Source organism: Mchenga conophoros, linkage group LG4 (genome assembly GCF_057382185.1).
Source record: "Mchenga conophoros isolate Kocher_MC1m ecotype Shallow Benthic linkage group LG4, M_conophoros_male_GT1.1, whole genome shotgun sequence".
In the NCBI taxonomy this organism is placed as follows: Eukaryota; Metazoa; Chordata; class Actinopteri; order Cichliformes; family Cichlidae; genus Mchenga; species Mchenga conophoros.
In genome coordinates this window covers 2,217,829-2,235,015 of record NC_140529.1, presented here as the reverse complement: position 1 = coordinate 2,235,015, position 17,187 = coordinate 2,217,829, and the positions used below count along the sequence as shown (strand labels likewise).

General features: G+C 42.3%; 1 protein-coding gene across 7 annotated transcripts; it reads left to right on the top strand.

The window, feature by feature from the left end:
• Positions 1-618: 618 nt before the first annotated feature.
• On the top strand, positions 619-15,561 carry LOC146575258 (apoptosis regulator BAX-like). 7 transcript variants are annotated; one of them, XM_085269918.1, is made up of 6 exons: positions 619-777; positions 2,222-2,309; positions 2,419-2,449; positions 6,842-7,006; positions 7,294-7,432; positions 7,784-8,054. In XM_085269918.1, exons 2-6 carry the CDS (start codon positions 2,282-2,284, stop codon positions 8,039-8,041), a joined length of 621 nt encoding a protein of 206 aa, XP_085126044.1. In that variant the 5' UTR covers positions 619-777; positions 2,222-2,281; the 3' UTR covers positions 8,042-8,054. The 7 variants fall into 7 exon arrangements, with proteins under 7 accessions (XP_085126044.1, XP_085126043.1, XP_085126042.1 ...); XM_085269917.1 differs by having other exon boundaries at positions 763-777; positions 2,187-2,309; XM_085269916.1 differs by lacking the exon at positions 619-777 and adding an exon at positions 784-1,101 and having other exon boundaries at positions 2,187-2,309.
• The last annotated feature ends 1,626 nt before the right edge of the window (positions 15,562-17,187 follow it).

Genomic DNA, 17,187 nt, shown 5'->3' with positions numbered 1-17,187 from the left:
GGAGCATGTACTGAATACCTTTTTTGATGATATTATACAAAGGACCCTGTTTCTGCAATGCCCTTTGTTTGAACTTCATCTCCTCTTGCTGCGACCCCACGGGCAACTTCCTTTGGCCTGCTGGTCTGGAAAATCCAACAGTTCATCTATATGTAAAGAAGGCACTTAAACTGGAACAGGCATAGCTGCGTTGATCCTGCTGTGGTATAGTGGGACAGTGCATTCTTCAAGTGCACATCAAGTTTGCAGCCTGCTAAAGATCACACACCATTGATTATGTGCCTCTAGGTATATATGGTTAAACATTTCCTAATGCAAATAACTACATGCAGTATTCTACCATGTGCAAACTTATATCACTAAAGGATTCTAACTGTCTAGTGTTTAATGGACCTGTCAAAAGTATGTTGAGATTATAGAAGGCCCCTTTCAGAGCTAGGGGGAACTTCCTTATATGGTTGTAACTTGTAACTTGAAACTTGTTGACACACGAACCCTTCTGCCTATAAAAACCCTGCACAGAAGAATAAACTTTGAGTTGATTTTGGGAAAGCAGTCTCTGTATCATTTTGTTCTCCCAGGCTACTCCCGGCGCTGTAACTAACCCGCTGAACGGCATACCTGAGCTTACTTTGAATAATTAATCTTATACAAAACTCTGCTTATCGCTGCCCACGTCTCGAAGGAAACTCGATCCACGGATGACCCGGAAGGAGAGATTTCTTTCAGGAAATGCACTTGATTTCCATGACAGAATTCACAACAACACAGACACAGGTCGGTTCTTTGAAACGGGTGTTTATTACTTGGGCCTTCTCTCCTTGGCTTCACCATCACCAGTACGGGAGGACAGGGAGCGATCTCACATTTAAAGTGATTACAGGAAGGAGAGATGGTGTGTGAGGTGTCCTCGGGAGACATCACCCCCGTTTCTTCCCTCACTGGGGATGTAGGGTCTGTCTGCCGGTAGCGCAGCTGCAGGGCGCAGCGCTAACAGCTGATCCCTAATGTAAACAAAGGAGCCATGCGCCGAGTGTCCAAACACGGGTGAAAAAAGTGGAGACAAAAGAAGAGAAAAGTCAACATAACTAGCACGAAGCGGTAATGCAAGATGGCAGGATCTGATTGCTAAAACATAAGTTAAAGGTTAAGAGAAGTAAAGAGGAAAATAAGAAAGAAGCTCAGAAAGCTGTTAGCTGCCATAACAGGTAACACAGTTAAGGTTTCAGAAAAAGTATTCTGTCGTTTGTTTGCTCGATCATGCCTTAAACACATCAAAATGCATAGTGGGATTATAATACAAGTGAATACTGTGACAAGCACTGGTACTGAATAGGCAATCACTTAGCAGCAAGGTGAATCGGTGATGCATTAGTGTGGTCTGCACTTCCTCTTCTTTGATTGGGTGAAATGAGTTGAAAGTAATTGGATGAGGGAACCATGGGGAGTGCCCTGCATAATTTCAATAAAACGCCGTTTTAAACGCCGTTACAGCTGGCAGAGAACGCCGTAAAAAACGCCGTTCAAAGATGCATAAAAACGGCGTTTTGTGCCGAGTAGCGTAAAAAACGGCGTTTCCGTCTGTCTTTGAACGCCGCTTTTTACGTCACTCGGATGGTGCGTTCAGGGCACCATCCGAGTGGCGGAAAAAGCGGCGTTTGTCGGGACAGAACGCCGCTTTTTTCGGCGTTTTGAATAATTAAACGGCGTTTTTTTACGCCATTTCTTAACCAAACGGGTTAGGAAAGTGGCGATTTATGGCTCTAACGGCTTGCCATAGTTGAGAGCGCGAGCGACACATCGCGAGGAAGCGCAAGTGCAAAAACTGAGGAGAGGGGCTGCTGTGTGCGTGTGGATAATAGCAAACACTGAAATACAGTTTTGCACGCAGGAATGCTTTTCTTTCGAGCTTTTCTTTTGAGCTTTTCTTCGCTCAAAATAAATTTCTCCTGAAAATGCAACACTTGCACCTGCAAACTTTTTTTTTTACGTGCGCTCAGAATAGTGGCACAAAAATAACGACACATCCGGGGATTCTGAGCGTACTCGGGCGGCGACTGATGACGTTGACTGATCGGGATTGGGCTGTGGGTTTGTTACAGTTGTCGGCTTTTCTAACTTCGACGAAACTCCAGCTGACGCGTGCTGGTGGTAAATTGTTTTTGTTGTTGTTGTGTTTTGCTTAGTTTAATTAATCAGACAAAGGTTCATGTAACTTCAGAGGAAGAAGCGGCAGAGTTTGTTCAGGAAGTTTCGCATTCATTAAACTTCTCTTCAAACCATGGCGTGCGCGGTGAACGGCATGTCAGGTAAGCTCGCCTTACCGGCAGATGACTTCTTGTGTCATTGTTGCTTTTTACTGCGCCTGCAGTGTAACTACGGAGAACACGGACCTGTTCTGTTTTTACTCTTCCACAGATGAGAGAATCGGGGAAGCCCTCATCAAAGAGTGAGTTCCGTTCTATGCTTCCATCGTTGCTCTTTCCCAGTCGCTTTGCTCTTTAACCACCTGCCACAAAGTGCTCAGTGATGTTTTACAACAAATGTTTTTTGGTTCCTTAAGTTGTTGGAGCACAGTAAAAAATGATTACGACTTTTGGGTTACACTGCTTTTCTTAGTAACTAAGGAAAGCAGTAAGATTATGTCTTTCATCATTAAAACTCTTGATAGAATTATTCAGTCATTAGACATTTTTAAACATATTTATTCCTGTGGTAGCTCATGTGAAGATATTGTATTAATTATAACACTTAATAATACGTTTGAACCCAACCCTGTTCAAGTCCTTATCTGAATTAAGTTTCATTTTCATCTTACAGGAACTGCAATTATCTTTTCACCGTAAACCGCACCAGTCATAAAAAGAACTGTGTCATAGAATTATTGGCCTTTTTCTACAGGCTAAGTATAGATGTCAAATCTCTTAACATATGTAATCTAATTTTTAGTATGTGTTGATGCACGCTCAATCATCCAGGTACGAAAATCCCAAAAGGTTGATTCTGTTCATCTGGACGTTTTCAGTGGGACAAATGTTTCGTCGCTCATCCAGGTGACTTCTTCAGTCTGCAGGTTTCCCGGGCCATTCTTCATTCGCTACGTCCAGATGAACAGAATCAAACTTTTGGGATCATTTGTAGTAATTGTGCAGCACTTCATATTCGATCCTGACATATATACTATCCTGGAATCAGTTATTTATTGTTTAGAACATCCTTTGAAATAGCTTTAAAAACACTCTTTGTGTGAACTAACACCAGGGTTTGACTACACAACGAATTTATGTTGATGAGGCTGACATGCCAACTGCAACCTCCCCGGTGTTTGGACATTTTCCTGCATTAGATACATTTGGGAACATTGATCCTATGCTGTTTTCCTGCATCTGAGTCCTAATCCTAAAAATCCTTGCTCCAGGGCTGTTTCTTATATCAAACGCATGATTTTCATTCATCCTCCTGGCTTTAATCTGAATCGCCTCGCTGTTTCATGAAACACTTTCACACCTATATTGGTTTATATATAATCGGTGCGCTCTCAGAATGTTGGTTCTTACTGACAACTGGCTGCATCTTTGTATATAAATTAGCGCGCTGTCAGTAGATCACCCCGTGATTGTGACTTCACAGTAATTTTCCTCACTTAGTAAATCTGTCTAATAGCATATACAAAATTAAGTACATGTTATTTTCTAATATTTACCTGCTTTGTCGTTCCTGTAACTACAGTAACATTCTTTCCACCATCACTTATCCCAGCTGAATATTTAAGTAAAAATTAATTGATGTTAATCCTGTAGAGGGCAGTACAGCATTAGTAATGAACACTGATTATGCAAAACCTTAAAGTAAACCTTCAATTATAAAAGGTCACTACTCACAAGAAGAGCCCATGTCCATTCAGTGTAGGCCCTTTTCTAGCTACCTTGTGAGGGCATCCATATTGCTGCTGGGGACTTTAATAAGGCATGTGTGAAATCTGTACTCTTCAAATTTCACCAACATGTGTCCTACTAGTGGGACAGATCCGCGGCGAATGCCATCACTAGCAACCTTCACAGAGCACTGAGCCATCTGTAGAACAGGAAGAGCTACATCAGGATGCTCTTTGTGGACTACAGCTCAGCATTGAACATCATAATCCCAGACATCCTTACCATCAAACTGCCTTCAGACTCCTCTTGCTACCTGCTCCTCGATCAATATCCCCTTTTAGTAGCTACTCCAGCGGTCCCCAACCCCCGGGGCACGGACCGGTACTACTCCATGAGTCGTTTGGTGCCGGGCCGCGAGAGTTGAGGCTCGGGTGTGAAATTTATGGTTTTCAGGGGTTTTATCGTTAACTCGGTTCCCCTGGGTCTTTCCCGTGTTGTAGTTGTGTGTCTTATTTTGAAAGAAAAATGTACGCATTACCATAGCGACCAGAGAGCATTAAGGGGCAGTGAGGAGGACGTTACTCTGTGTTGTTGGCGCACTTCAGGAAGAAGCTGCTAAAAAATGTACACAATTACACAGTGAATTAGTTTATTATTATATTTACAAAGTACCACAGTTTTTGTCTCGGATCATTTTATTTTGTTGTATTCATCTGCCACGCCTTAAAGGCCGGACCGTGAAGATATTGTCTGACATTAAACCGTCTGTGGAGCAAAAAATGTTGGGGCCCGCTGATCTACTCAGATCAACTGGTTTTCCATTACAGAAGAGCACTGTAATGTGCGTGGCTGTCGTCATAGCAATACGTAAATAACATGCGACACAGGCGCTACAACAAAGGTGGATTTCAAGGCAAGAATATATCTGCTGCTTGGTCTGTGGCGTTCATCAGACTCGGGGATCACGGTGTTGTTTTTCAGCCGTTTCTCTCGTTTCCAGGTTTCAAAAATGGTGGTTTTGATTTTGGTGAACGAGACGCATTGACTGATGACTTTTTTAGTACCTGCTCACCCAGGAACCAGGTACTAAAAAAGTACTTGATACGAAGTCAAATATGCTGATGACACGGTGGTAGCGCTCATTTCTGATGGAGATGAGATGCCGTACAGTAGCTGTGCAGTTAGCGATGCAATCACTGTATTTTGTCCAATAAAATAATCTCTTTTCCCAAGTACATCCAAACAGTTCACAGCATCACAGGTTACCACATGCCTTTATCCCACAGCTAATCACATCAGCTGATTTGTGTTGTTGCTTTGTGTTCATACCTAAATACTAAGAGAAAGATCACATGTCCTCATTAGGAGAGTGATTTGTGCTGCTGATATAAACCTACGGGCCTGCACGTTTATATTGTTAATCTTTAATTATGAGACGGTGTGCTTCAGAGTAACATGAAAACAATGTAACAAGTAGTATAATGAATTTCTTTCTCATGGGTGTAACTTACTGCATTCATTAAGTTCTCTGTAAGATGTGTAATAATGTTTTTTTAGTAATGACGCTAACACTGAAGACAACAAAGAGGGGAAATACGTCTGACGTGAACAAACATTTGACCACGCAGTCTTTGGCATTCTGCTTAGAGGATACAAATGTAACCTTTACTGAAATTGATCTCAGTATTTCTAGTAAGGCAGATTATGGACATCGTGGTGGGGGGATTTGATATTTAGTGGACTGGGGGAGGCATGGGTCAGAGGAGTGTTCCTAGTTTCCATATCACAGGCCTAAAACCAGCAGGCCTGAAAAACACTCCCCCTGTGTTAGGGCTGCTCGATTATGGCAAAAATGATAACCACGATTATTTTCACTGACATTGAGATCTCGATTATTTGACGATATTTATTTAACAATAACAATGTATTGAATAATGACTCTAAAGATTGTCAAAAAATAATATAAAATAGTGTGCAAATACTGATAACAGTGCAAATGTTTGCAATATAAAAATAAATGAAAAATGTAAACATCTATGTTTAGTGAACTTTGCAGTGTTGCTCTGTGGTGCAGCTACATTGTAGCAAAGTTTACACACTGTGTCTACTTGATCCACGTCTGACTGAACCCATAATGTTTCCACACCACTGAAGTTTTTTACCGCTTTTCAACCAACGGCAGTCACTCTCCTCTCCAAATAACTTCTGCTTAGCTTTCCGAGCTTCCCTCGGGTCCTCTTAATTGTTGTGATGCATGTTCGAAACGCAGAGAGGTGCGCTTGATTTGCCACACGGAGCAGCGCCAGAGTAAAGCACGAGGGAGGGGCTAATAATCGGCTCAGTCATTTTTAATGATCGTTGAAAGCCCAGATCGTAATCGTGATTCAAATTCGATTAATTGAGCAGCCCTAACCTGTGTTCCACCTGCAGACAGCGTTTACATCACCGTCTGCCTTTGGTGACTTTTTGGCAGCAGCTGTGACATTCAGCAGTGCCCTCATCGTTTTGACACACAAAACAATAACTACAGTACACACTAACTACACAAGACAGCACAACCCACTAACTACACTCTAAACACACTAAACGCCACAAATCTCTCTCGTCTCAAAACTTGCTATGGATATCGCTCGCTTACTCTCCCTCGCCACCATCACTTATAAACTTTCTCCTCTTCCTAAACAATCAAATGTCACAAGTTGCCATATTATTTTTTTATTGGTTAACATGGTACATTTTTCCACCAATAGGAAAGGGATGTCATGTGTTTTTGTTTTGTTGTGCTTGCCAGCGTTGTCCTTACAAAATGCACTTTAACCGTTTCTTTCCACAGTAAATGTGTAATATAAAGTGTCAAAAACCTTAATGATTCTGAGTGGGAACACTGTTTAGCTAATATTAGTCTAAGAAGCCATGTTAAGCTCAGAGTTAGGGTCACGGGTACCTAATTGTGTGTTCTCTAACAGAGTCATAGAGGAAGAGCTGAAGGATGTGCCCTCAGAGGATGTCCCGCTTCTCACTCCACTGGCTGTGGAGGGGAAGACTGAGCAGGAGGAGAAGCTGGTCAAGCAGCTGAGCAAAATGATACGTATCGTCGGTGACAGAGTGCAGCATGACCAAGAGTTTCAAGAGTGAGCTTTTCATCCTCAGATCTCATTTTAGGAGACTGCTTTAGTACAAAAATACTGTAGATTATTGGATGAATGCAGCAGATTAATGTTGGCTCAATAAGCATTTACAGCGTACAGTTTGATTAAGTAGAGATAAGTAGACGCCCTGCTGATGGAAGTTGTGGTGTGCAGACAAGTGTTTCATGTCTCTGTCATAAACTATAAACGTCTGTCAGTCAGAATGCAATTTTAAGGGCTCTACGTGTTTTCAAAAACAGGTTGCTTACATTGTGGCTGTTCTGTTGCAGTGTGATAGATGGTGTGGCTTCTGGCTCTGGCTCCAAGTCAGAGAACTTGAGACGAGTGGCAGACAAAGTGTTTGAGGACGGCATCACCTGGGAGAGAATCGCTGTGCTCATCTATGTAGCCGGCAGGCTTGCTGTCAAGGTGAGTTGGTTTCAGTTTCCAGGACGTCTGAGAATCTAAAGCAGTCGTTATTGTTTTAGTGATTTCATTGTTATTTTAGCATCATTAGTAGGGATGGGAACTGAGAACCAGTTTTCTACAGAAGCAGTTCCTGGTAGTTCAGGTCCTTTGAGTTGTTATTCAGCTTGCCTATCAATTCTGCTTATGAGTTCTACAGTCAGCTGATTTCAGTTTGTGTGCCAGAGGAGCAAAACAGTATAGTAGTCTACAGTAGGTCTGCAATGATCATAATCGATGATGTCGACTACAAAAATGTGAATTTTATTGTCAACACTAGACTAATACCACGTAAATGTATTTTTGTAACTGCAGTACACTACAGGAAGCTATTGGGGGAGTAGCGCTTATATTGTCTGCCAAGACTGCACCAAGAAGAAGGCACGATCTGATGTCCTCGTGCTGGTGTTGTTCCCACATCATCTTAATAAATGTTGTTCCAGGTTCAACATTGCAAGTGACCAGTCACATTGTTGTGACGTCATACTTTTGCGACTTCGGAAAAAAAGTCTTAAAAAACAAACGGTAAGCATTATACAGGTTGTCCTGGCAAAATTCAAATTTCATAAATGAATGAATCGCTTGGCTTGCAGAAGTATGACGTCACAACAATGTGACTGGTCACTTGCAATGTTGAACCTGGAACAACATTTATTATGATGATGTGGGAACAACGCCAGCACGAGGACATCAGATCCTCATCACGAACAGCAAAACAGGAGGACAGAAGAAAATGGAAACTGAGATTTAAAAAAATGTGAAAGCATTTCGCAGAAAATAAAGTTAAATGCAGAATATCCAAAGCACTGCCCCCTGGAGGTGAGACGTAAGCTTTACAGTTAGTGCGTCACATTGATTCTTTGTTTATGTTAATATCTGTATAGTAATGTTTATGTTAGCGTACCTGCTCTTAAATTGGCGGTAACTATAATTAAATTGCATAGTCACAAAGGAGGAGAGAGGAGGGCAAGCAAAGAGAACCCAGAGAGATATTTAAAACTTCCAACATGACAAGAAACTCATTTCTATTCAGTTCAGTTTTATTTATATAGCGCCAAATCACAACAAAAGTTGCCTCAAGGCGCTTCATAGATACAGAGAAAAACCCAACAATCATATGACCCCCTATGTACAGCACTTTGGCGACAGTGGGAAGGAAAAACTCCCTTTTAACAGGAAGAAACCTCCGACAGAACCAGGCTCAGGGAGGGGCGGGGCCATCTGCTGTGATTGGTTGGGGTGAGAGAAGGAAGACAGGATAAAGACATGCTGTGGAAGAGAGACAGAGGTTAATAACAGATATGATTCAGTGCAGAGAGGTCTGTTAACACATAGTGAGTGAGAAAGGTGACTGGAAAGGAAAAACTCAATGCATCATGGGAATCCCCCGGCAGCCTACGTCTTTTGCAGCATAACTAAGGGAGGATTCAGGGTCACCTGGTCCAGCCCTAACTATATGCTTTAGCAAAAAGGAAAGTTTGAAGCCTAATCTTGAAAGTAGAGGTAGTGTTTGTCTCCTGAATCCAAACTGGAAGCTGGTTCCACAGAAGAGGGGCCTGAAAACTGAAGGCTCTGCCTCCCATTCTACTTTTAAATACTCTAGGAACAACAAGTAGGCCTGCAGAGCGAGAGCGAAGTGCTCTAATAGGGTGATATGGTACTACAAGGTCATTAAGATAAGATGGGGCCTGATTATTTAAGACCTTGTATGTGAGGAGCAGGATTTAGAATTCTGGATTTAACAGGAAGCCAAAACAGGAGAAATCTGCTCTCTCTTTCTAGTCCCTGTCAGGACTCTTGCTGCAGCATTTTGGATCAGCTGAAGGCTTTCAGGGAGTTTTTAGGACTTCCTGATAATAATGAATTACAGTCGTCCAGCCTGGAAGTAATAAATGCATGAACTAGTTTTTCAGCGTCACTCTGAGACAGGATATTTCTAACTGTAACAGGGCGGCCCTTAGCGGCTGGAAACACAGTGAGATGGACCAAGGCAAGCGTAGTGGAACAAAAAAAGCATTTATTTCCTATACAGCTCTCCTTACAACAATTAATTTGTCGAGCTTCTTCACAGCACAAAAATCCATCCTCTAATGACAACTGGCAGCCTTACATATGTTCAGCTGTCACAGACTTAACCATTATTCCACTCTCAGGTAAATTCTTAAATCCCAACCTTCCACCACAGTATACAATATATTAATTAGAATAAATAAATACATAAATACATTTTCACATTTACATATTAACTAATTCACTGCCATTGACGTCTATAGACGTCAATTACGTTTTTCAATGGGAGGGGCTAGAATACAACCTCGTCACAAAGCAAGAAATATTAGTGTCAAAGGCACTTTTCTGCTTGAAATGTATTTTTCACAAAAAGCTCGTTTTCTCCCTTTTTTTGGTCAAAACAGGCATTTTTGGTGGAACCCACCTCTCTTCTACAGCCGATTACTAAAGAATGGAAAATGGTAGAAACAAGCTTTTTTTTTTTTGGATGAAAGAAGAGAGTCTGTTCTTCATTTTGGTAGGTTCAGCGTTTATATGATCATAACACACAGTTTTCTGTGGCTCTTCAAAAATGAGTAAAAATGCTCAAAAACCCTGGCAGTGGGGAGTTACCTGATTTGAAAATGGCTGGCAGTGAATGAGTTAATAAATATTTCACACTTTAATGTTACACCAAACCCAATATTATAAAAACCCAGAAACCCAAGCACAACAAGATTCACCACACTCTCTTTACCAATGGTCTCTCCCGGAACCTTTAAATGGTGTCTGGACCCCCGGGGAAACATTTGCCCAAACACCTTGAAGAGGACACAGGCAAGAAAGGTGAGTAATCATTATCTTACACTTATTTGCACCACTTTTATTCCTAGATTTCACACACACTTGCATTAGTTTTCCTTACTGGTAAACCTTAATCACAATCTCAATCACCATTCTTCTCTCCTGACAGACAACCACCACATTCCTTGACGAGGAGCAGCTGTGCAGGATCTGAAATAAGGCTACCAACTGATTTTAAAATTCCCAATAAATAGTCAATAAATATTTAAACTTCTTGTGTTTTTTGTCTGTTTGGAAGCTGACACAGTCTCTATGGAGATGGGTTTTTGGGGGGGTAGCAGGAGGAGAGAAGCTGCAGAGAGGCGTGTAAGACTGCAACTCTGCTTCCTGGTCCCAACTCTGGATAGTCATATTTTGGGGGGTTAATAAATTTGTCCATATTTCTAGAAATGAGAGCTGCTCCATCCAAAGTGGGATGGATGCCGTCTCTCCTAACAAGACCAGGTTTCCTCCAGAAGGTTTGCCAATTATCTATGAAGCCCACATCGTTTCTGGGACACCACTCAGACAGCCAGCAATTTAAGGAGAACATGCGGCTAAACATGTCACTCCTGGTCTGATTGGGGAGGGGATCAGAGAAAACTACAGAGTCCCACATTGTTTTGGCAAAGTTGCACATCGATTCAATATTGATTTTAGTGACCTCTGATTGGCGTAACCGGGTGTCATTACTGCCGACGTGAATTTCTCAGAATTAAAGTTGACCTCATGCACCTGTGAATGATTTAGCTTAAATTGCTTAGTGGACATAAGTACCATAACTATTGCCTGCAAAATATCCCAAATTTGTGGAGATATAGGTCTCAGTGAGACACAAAATCAGTGAAAGAGTGTGTTGTATGATACTGAGAACTGATAATTTCAGAAAAAGAGCTATAAAATGTTCCAAATGAACAGTGTGTCTATAGTCCCACGTATCCAGTGTGACACACCACTCTCACCCATGTTTCTTACCTTCTTTTGGGAGACGGCTGCAGTACCATAACTTCACCTGTGTGTTCATCCATCAGATGGTCGAGGCTCACCTCCCTCAGTCGGTCAGAGAGGTCCTTACCTGGGCAGTGAACTTTTTCAAAAACAATCTGCTGGGCTGGATTCTGGAACACGGAGGTTGGGTACGTTATACACCAATAGATCTTCACTGTCTTTTTCCCTGAGACCCCATGTTTGAGATTATACACAGGTGTAGATAAAGTACTGCATATTCGTTTTTGTTTCTTATTTGTTTCTATACAGTGGGTTGTTGCATTGAGAGACCCCGTTGATGCCAGCATGAAAATTTGGAGTTGCCAGCTTATGTTTGTGTGTATTTACAGTGGCTTGCAAAAGTATTCGGCCCCCTTGAACTTTCCCACATTTTGTCACATTACAGCCACAAACATGAATCACTTTTATTGGAATTCCACATGAAAGACCAACACAAAGTGGTGCACACGTGAGAAGTGGAACGAAAATCAGACATGATTCCAAACATTTTTTACAAATAACTGCAAAGTGGGGTGTGCGTAATTATTCAGCCCCTTTGGTCTGAGTGCAGTCAGTTGCACATAGACGTTGCCTGATGAGTGCTAATGACTAAATAGAGTGCACCTGTGTGTGATCTAATGTCAGTACAGATACAGCTGCTCCGTGACGGCCTCAGAGGTTGTCTAAGAGAATATTGGGAGCAACAACACCATGAAGTCCAAAGAACACAGCAGACAGGTCAGGGATAAAGTTATTGAGACATTTAAAGCAGGCTTAGGCTACACAAAGATTTCCCAAGCCTTGAACATCCCACTGTTCAAGCCATCATTCAGAAATGGAAGGAGTATGGCACAACTGTAAACCTACCAAGACAAGGCCGTCCACCTAAACTCACAGGCCGAACAAGGAGAGCGCTGATCAGAAATGCAGCCAAGAGGCCCATGGTGACTCTGGACGAGCTGCAGAGATCTACAGCTCAGGTGGGGGAATCTGTCCACAGGACAACTATTAGTCGTGCACTGCACAAAGTTGGCCTTTATGGAAGAGTGGCAAGAAGAAAGCCATTGTTAACAGGAAACCAGAAGAAGTCCCGTTTGCAGTTTGCCACAAGCCATGTGGGGACACAGCAAACATGTGGAAGAAGCTGCTCTGGTCAGATGAGACCAACATGGAACTTTTTGGCCAAAATGCAAAATGCTGCACATCACTCTGAACCATCCCCACTGTCAGATATGGTGGTGGCAGCATCATGCTCTGGGGGGGCTTCTCTTCAGCAGGGACAGGGAAGCTGGTCAGAGTTGATGGGAAGATGGATGGAGCCAAATACAGAGCAAGCTTGGAAGAAAACCTCTTGGAGTCTGCAAAAGACTTGAGACTGGGGCGGAGGTTCAGCTTCCAGCAGGACGACGACCCTAAACATAAAGCCAGGGCAACAATGGAGTGGTTTAAAAGAAACATATCCATGTGTTAGAATGGCCCAGTCAAAGTCCAGATCTAAATCCAATCAAGACCCTGTGGCAAGATCTGAAAACTGCTGTTCACAAACGCTGTCCATCTAATCTGACTGAGCTGGAGCTGTTTTGCAAAGAAGAATGGGCAAAGATTTCAGTCTGTGGGTACTGGATCCTGGAGTTATGGGTTGCATCCTTCTCCCCTATGCTCCTCCAGTATTGCTCTCTCTACTGATCTCCAGCCTGGGTGGGGCTGCTGTTCTCGTATTGTTCCCCAGCCAATGAGAGCACACGTCGGACGCTTCAGTAATCACAACTGCTGTGGTGAAGATCAGCTGGTTGGTTTCAGTGATAGTCGCATTACAGATTGTGTAAATTATTTACATTTATTTATTAATAGGTACCTTTAAAGACTCTCAATGGCACCTTGAAAACTTTGTGGACATATCGGTCACACTGAGACACAAAGTAATTGAGTGTTTTGTATGACACTGAGAACTGATAAATAATATTTCAGAAAAAGATCAAAGATCACAAAGATCTTGTCTGACATGTTGTTTTTCCCTTTTCCAGCTGCTTCACCAGCTCCTTGTTGCTGCTTCCAAACTGAAAAACACAAGTCTGAGTCAGGTCCATAAAACCAGTTATACTCAGCCATAAGTATGGTTATGTCACCATTGTTATCAGTTACTAATGTTCACAGTTTAAAGCCCAAACGCAGCCTCTTCCTGTATTCCATTATTAAGTTGGACAAAAAACATTCCCATAATGCATAGCATTGATGATGTCACAATCCCCATCTGCATAGCGGCTGCTGCACTGCATTCTGGGACTTGTATGAGTGGTGTGGCTGTGGCATGCTCTCTCTGTATAGTTCATACATTAATAATTCACATATGAATTTCAGTCAAAGGTTGGATACAGATATATTCGGCCTGGGCACCTTGACATGTCTGATCTAAAGGAAATTTTTCAGTCTCATTTTTTGTGGTCATATATACAGTATTTTATTTTGAGGAGTTGTATTTATGCATTTTACTTTTGTATGTTTATAAGTTACACATAGATCTTGAACAGTAAACCGTTAGTGACTGATGTTGCACAAATGGAAGCAGTGACTATGTATGTGTATGTCCACAGATCAACAGCTTCTCAGAGTTAGCAGCTGCATCCATCCAGAGGGTGTCGTCAATGAGCTCTCACAGCTACGGCCTTATCATAATCTTCCTCGCTGGCATGTCTATAGGAAGCTTCATCACCTGGAGGCTGACCAGACAGTCCTGAGTCTGACACACACAAAAAACATTCATATCCGGGACCGGAGTCTCTAGTCTGTTTTTGAACACATTGGTATAATGTCTCTAAACCACTCAGCTCTTCTTTTCAATCTTCTCTTATCTATGCAAATAAAACTGAAAATCCAAAAACAGTAGTGTTGTGGGGGAAAGTGTTTATTGTGTAACGATGCAGGGTCTTCTGAACCAAAGGACCTGGTCAGACATCCTGTTTCTAGTCAGAGGAGGAAAAAAAGTGAAAACCTTTTTAAGCATTTTCAGGTTACAGCTGCTGCCTGTTGAATTTGACTTTTGGCAATATAGTGTACGTGAGAAATGATGATGGTATTTAAAGCACTTTGAGTGTGCTGGGAGAGTAGAAAAGCGCTACATGACAGTCAGACCATTTATATGTGAGAGATGGCGACAGAGAGAAAGTGTTGCACCGCCTCCATCTGGGGTCTTGCCTGGTATTGTAGATGCAGCCTTTAAAGACCATGTGCTTAAAGCCATGATTAGTGCCTCTGTGCTGTCCTTCAGTCCAGCTTGGTCCAGCCACTGGTAGGATTTCTTGATATCAGCCACTTCTTCCCCTGCCATGCAGGGCCTATCCCTTTCTCAGGTTTCATACATCAGTTGTAGTACTCATGAATCTTTGCTGTCTCATCGTGGATAGTGGTTCTGGCACTCACTAGTCCTTGGCCTCCTTCCACTTACCGTACAGTTTCAGGGTGCAGACTTGGGGTGAAACTCTCCATGCATGGTAGGAACCTCCTTGCCTTGATGTCAGAGGCATCACCTCCTTTAGCCTGCTTATTATCCCAGCAGTGTACCTGACAATCGGCAGGGTGTAGATGTTGATCTTGGTCTTCCCATTCAGCTAACTCCTCAGGACGTGCCTTACTCTGCAGGTATTTGGTAGTTGCAGCATTCCTACCGGCCTCTTCATGATTCCCATTTGTGTGGGATTCCCAGGTACTGTTCTCATTGTCTGCAATGTTGCCTTCTGGTAGTTCGATTTGTTCGTTTCTCCAGTCCGAGTGACATTCTGATGTCATTACTGTAAATCCTAGTGACATGGATCAGTGAATCACTCATATACACTTCTTATATACTGCTTTTTTTTACTCTTCTTGAGCAGTCAAAGCACTTCTTACTTGACATATTCACCCATTCACATTCATTCATACAATCATGAAGGGCTTTCTATCCAACACTCATACACATTTATACTCAGATGAATGCACTAGGCGTTCGTATCTTGCACAAGGATATGCATATATGTTGAACCATCAAACTTCCAGTTAGTAGTTGACCTGTTCTGTCTCTTACAGCCCCGGTGTTATGTTCTGTTTTTCTGCACTGTCAGTATCAGACAGAGTGGAGTCATACTGTTCAATGTGCTGCTTTATTCTGTCATTAGTTCCATGTCCTTCCTTTTTATTACTGTTTGTACATATTTTGTATGTCACAGACAAAAAGCCAGCGTTTTTCTTTTTCTGTACTGCTTTTAATGAGAAAAAAACATAAATAAAGCCTTGATAAAGGACACCGCTGTGTATCTATCTCTTCAAGTCTGAGTATAACAATAAATGACAGAGTTGATCCTTGTTTGTGATGTCTGCCCCAAACTGAGCCGAACTCCAATTCTCCTGTTTCCCTAAGGATTGTGAAGGTCCAAATCTTTTCAGAGAAATCTAGTTCTGAATGTGGACCCAAAAACTGTTTTACAACAGTATAACGTTTTACAATTGCTAGAATTTTTTTGTACATTGAACTTCTTCCATGTCAAATTTTACCCATATCTTCCTTGAACTGACCCCAGTGTAGGTCAGATCAAGGAAAATGGTGATTTTAAGAAATCTTAAAACTGTGAAATGATGTTTCTCACTCCAAATTTGCCCAGCTTCCCAGAGAGATGGGAACCAGCTGGTCTTTAAAGGATCGTGGGGAATCTTCAAAGATTATAATACTAAAGCAGCATAAGCAGGAATATGTATGGGGTGCATAAGAGATCATACAGAGGTCAGGGGCCTGTTCTTCGTACGTCGCTTACTACATCCAAGATCAAATGACACATCCAAGATCAAATCATCGCGCTAACCGTGAGCTCGCTAATCCGGTTCCCCGAACACACCTGCTGTTGACGATCAGTACAGCTGGATGCAGGAATGTGACATCACTGGGTGTCGTAAAAGGGGCTACGCATCGATAGTAGAAACATTGATCGGCAACCCGCTGTTTGGTCGGCGAAAATGTCGAAGGGGCGTGCTCGATATTTTCCGGCAGCAGAGCAAGAACTCATGAGTGAGGGATTTCAGGAGTTTCAGAGTTTAATTAAAACGCAAGAGAACACTGCAAAGGCTGCAAAAGCAAGGAGAGAGGGCTGGCAGAAAGTTGCTGACAAATCAAACTCGTAGGTAATTTAATAATAATAATAATAATGGATTGGATTTATATAGCGCTTTCCAAGGCACCCAAAGCGCTTTACGATACCACTATTCATTCACTCCCACATTCACACACTGGTGGAGGCAGCTACGGTTGTAGCCACAGCTGCCCTGGGGCAGACTGACAGAAGCCAGGCTGCCATATCGCGCCATCGGCCCCTCTGGCCAACACCAGTAGGCGGTAGGGTAGATCTATCATATGACACTATATTGTCCAATATCATATGGCATTATATTATATTATAATATGTTATATTATATCCTCTTTCACATTAGAGCCACAACAGGACCCACAAGAACATGGGAACAAGTAAAAGTGGAATACAGGAGTATTCTACAGAATGGTAATATTTATCTCTTAGATTGCTTTTCGTCTCTTGGCAAGGTAATACTGGCCTGTAATACTCTGTTAGTTTGTTCATAACAGCAACCAAGAAAAGGGCAGAGGAAAAAAAGACAGGTGGTGGTCCTGCACCCCCTCGTCAACAAGTTGGTTAAGTAAATAATACCCTCACGGGAAAATCGATATCTCTCTATGAGCACACTGTCGCGCTGAGCTAAAGGATCCTGTCTGTCCCGCAATATACGCTGAATTCTGAGGACTCTCCTTATCAATCTTGCACCTTCCGCAATGGGTTGCTCGCGTATACGGACAGGACATGGCTGCGACAGGCTTCCCAAATCCACCTTCGCTTTTATAGCCGTGGTCTCTCATCTTGATTACA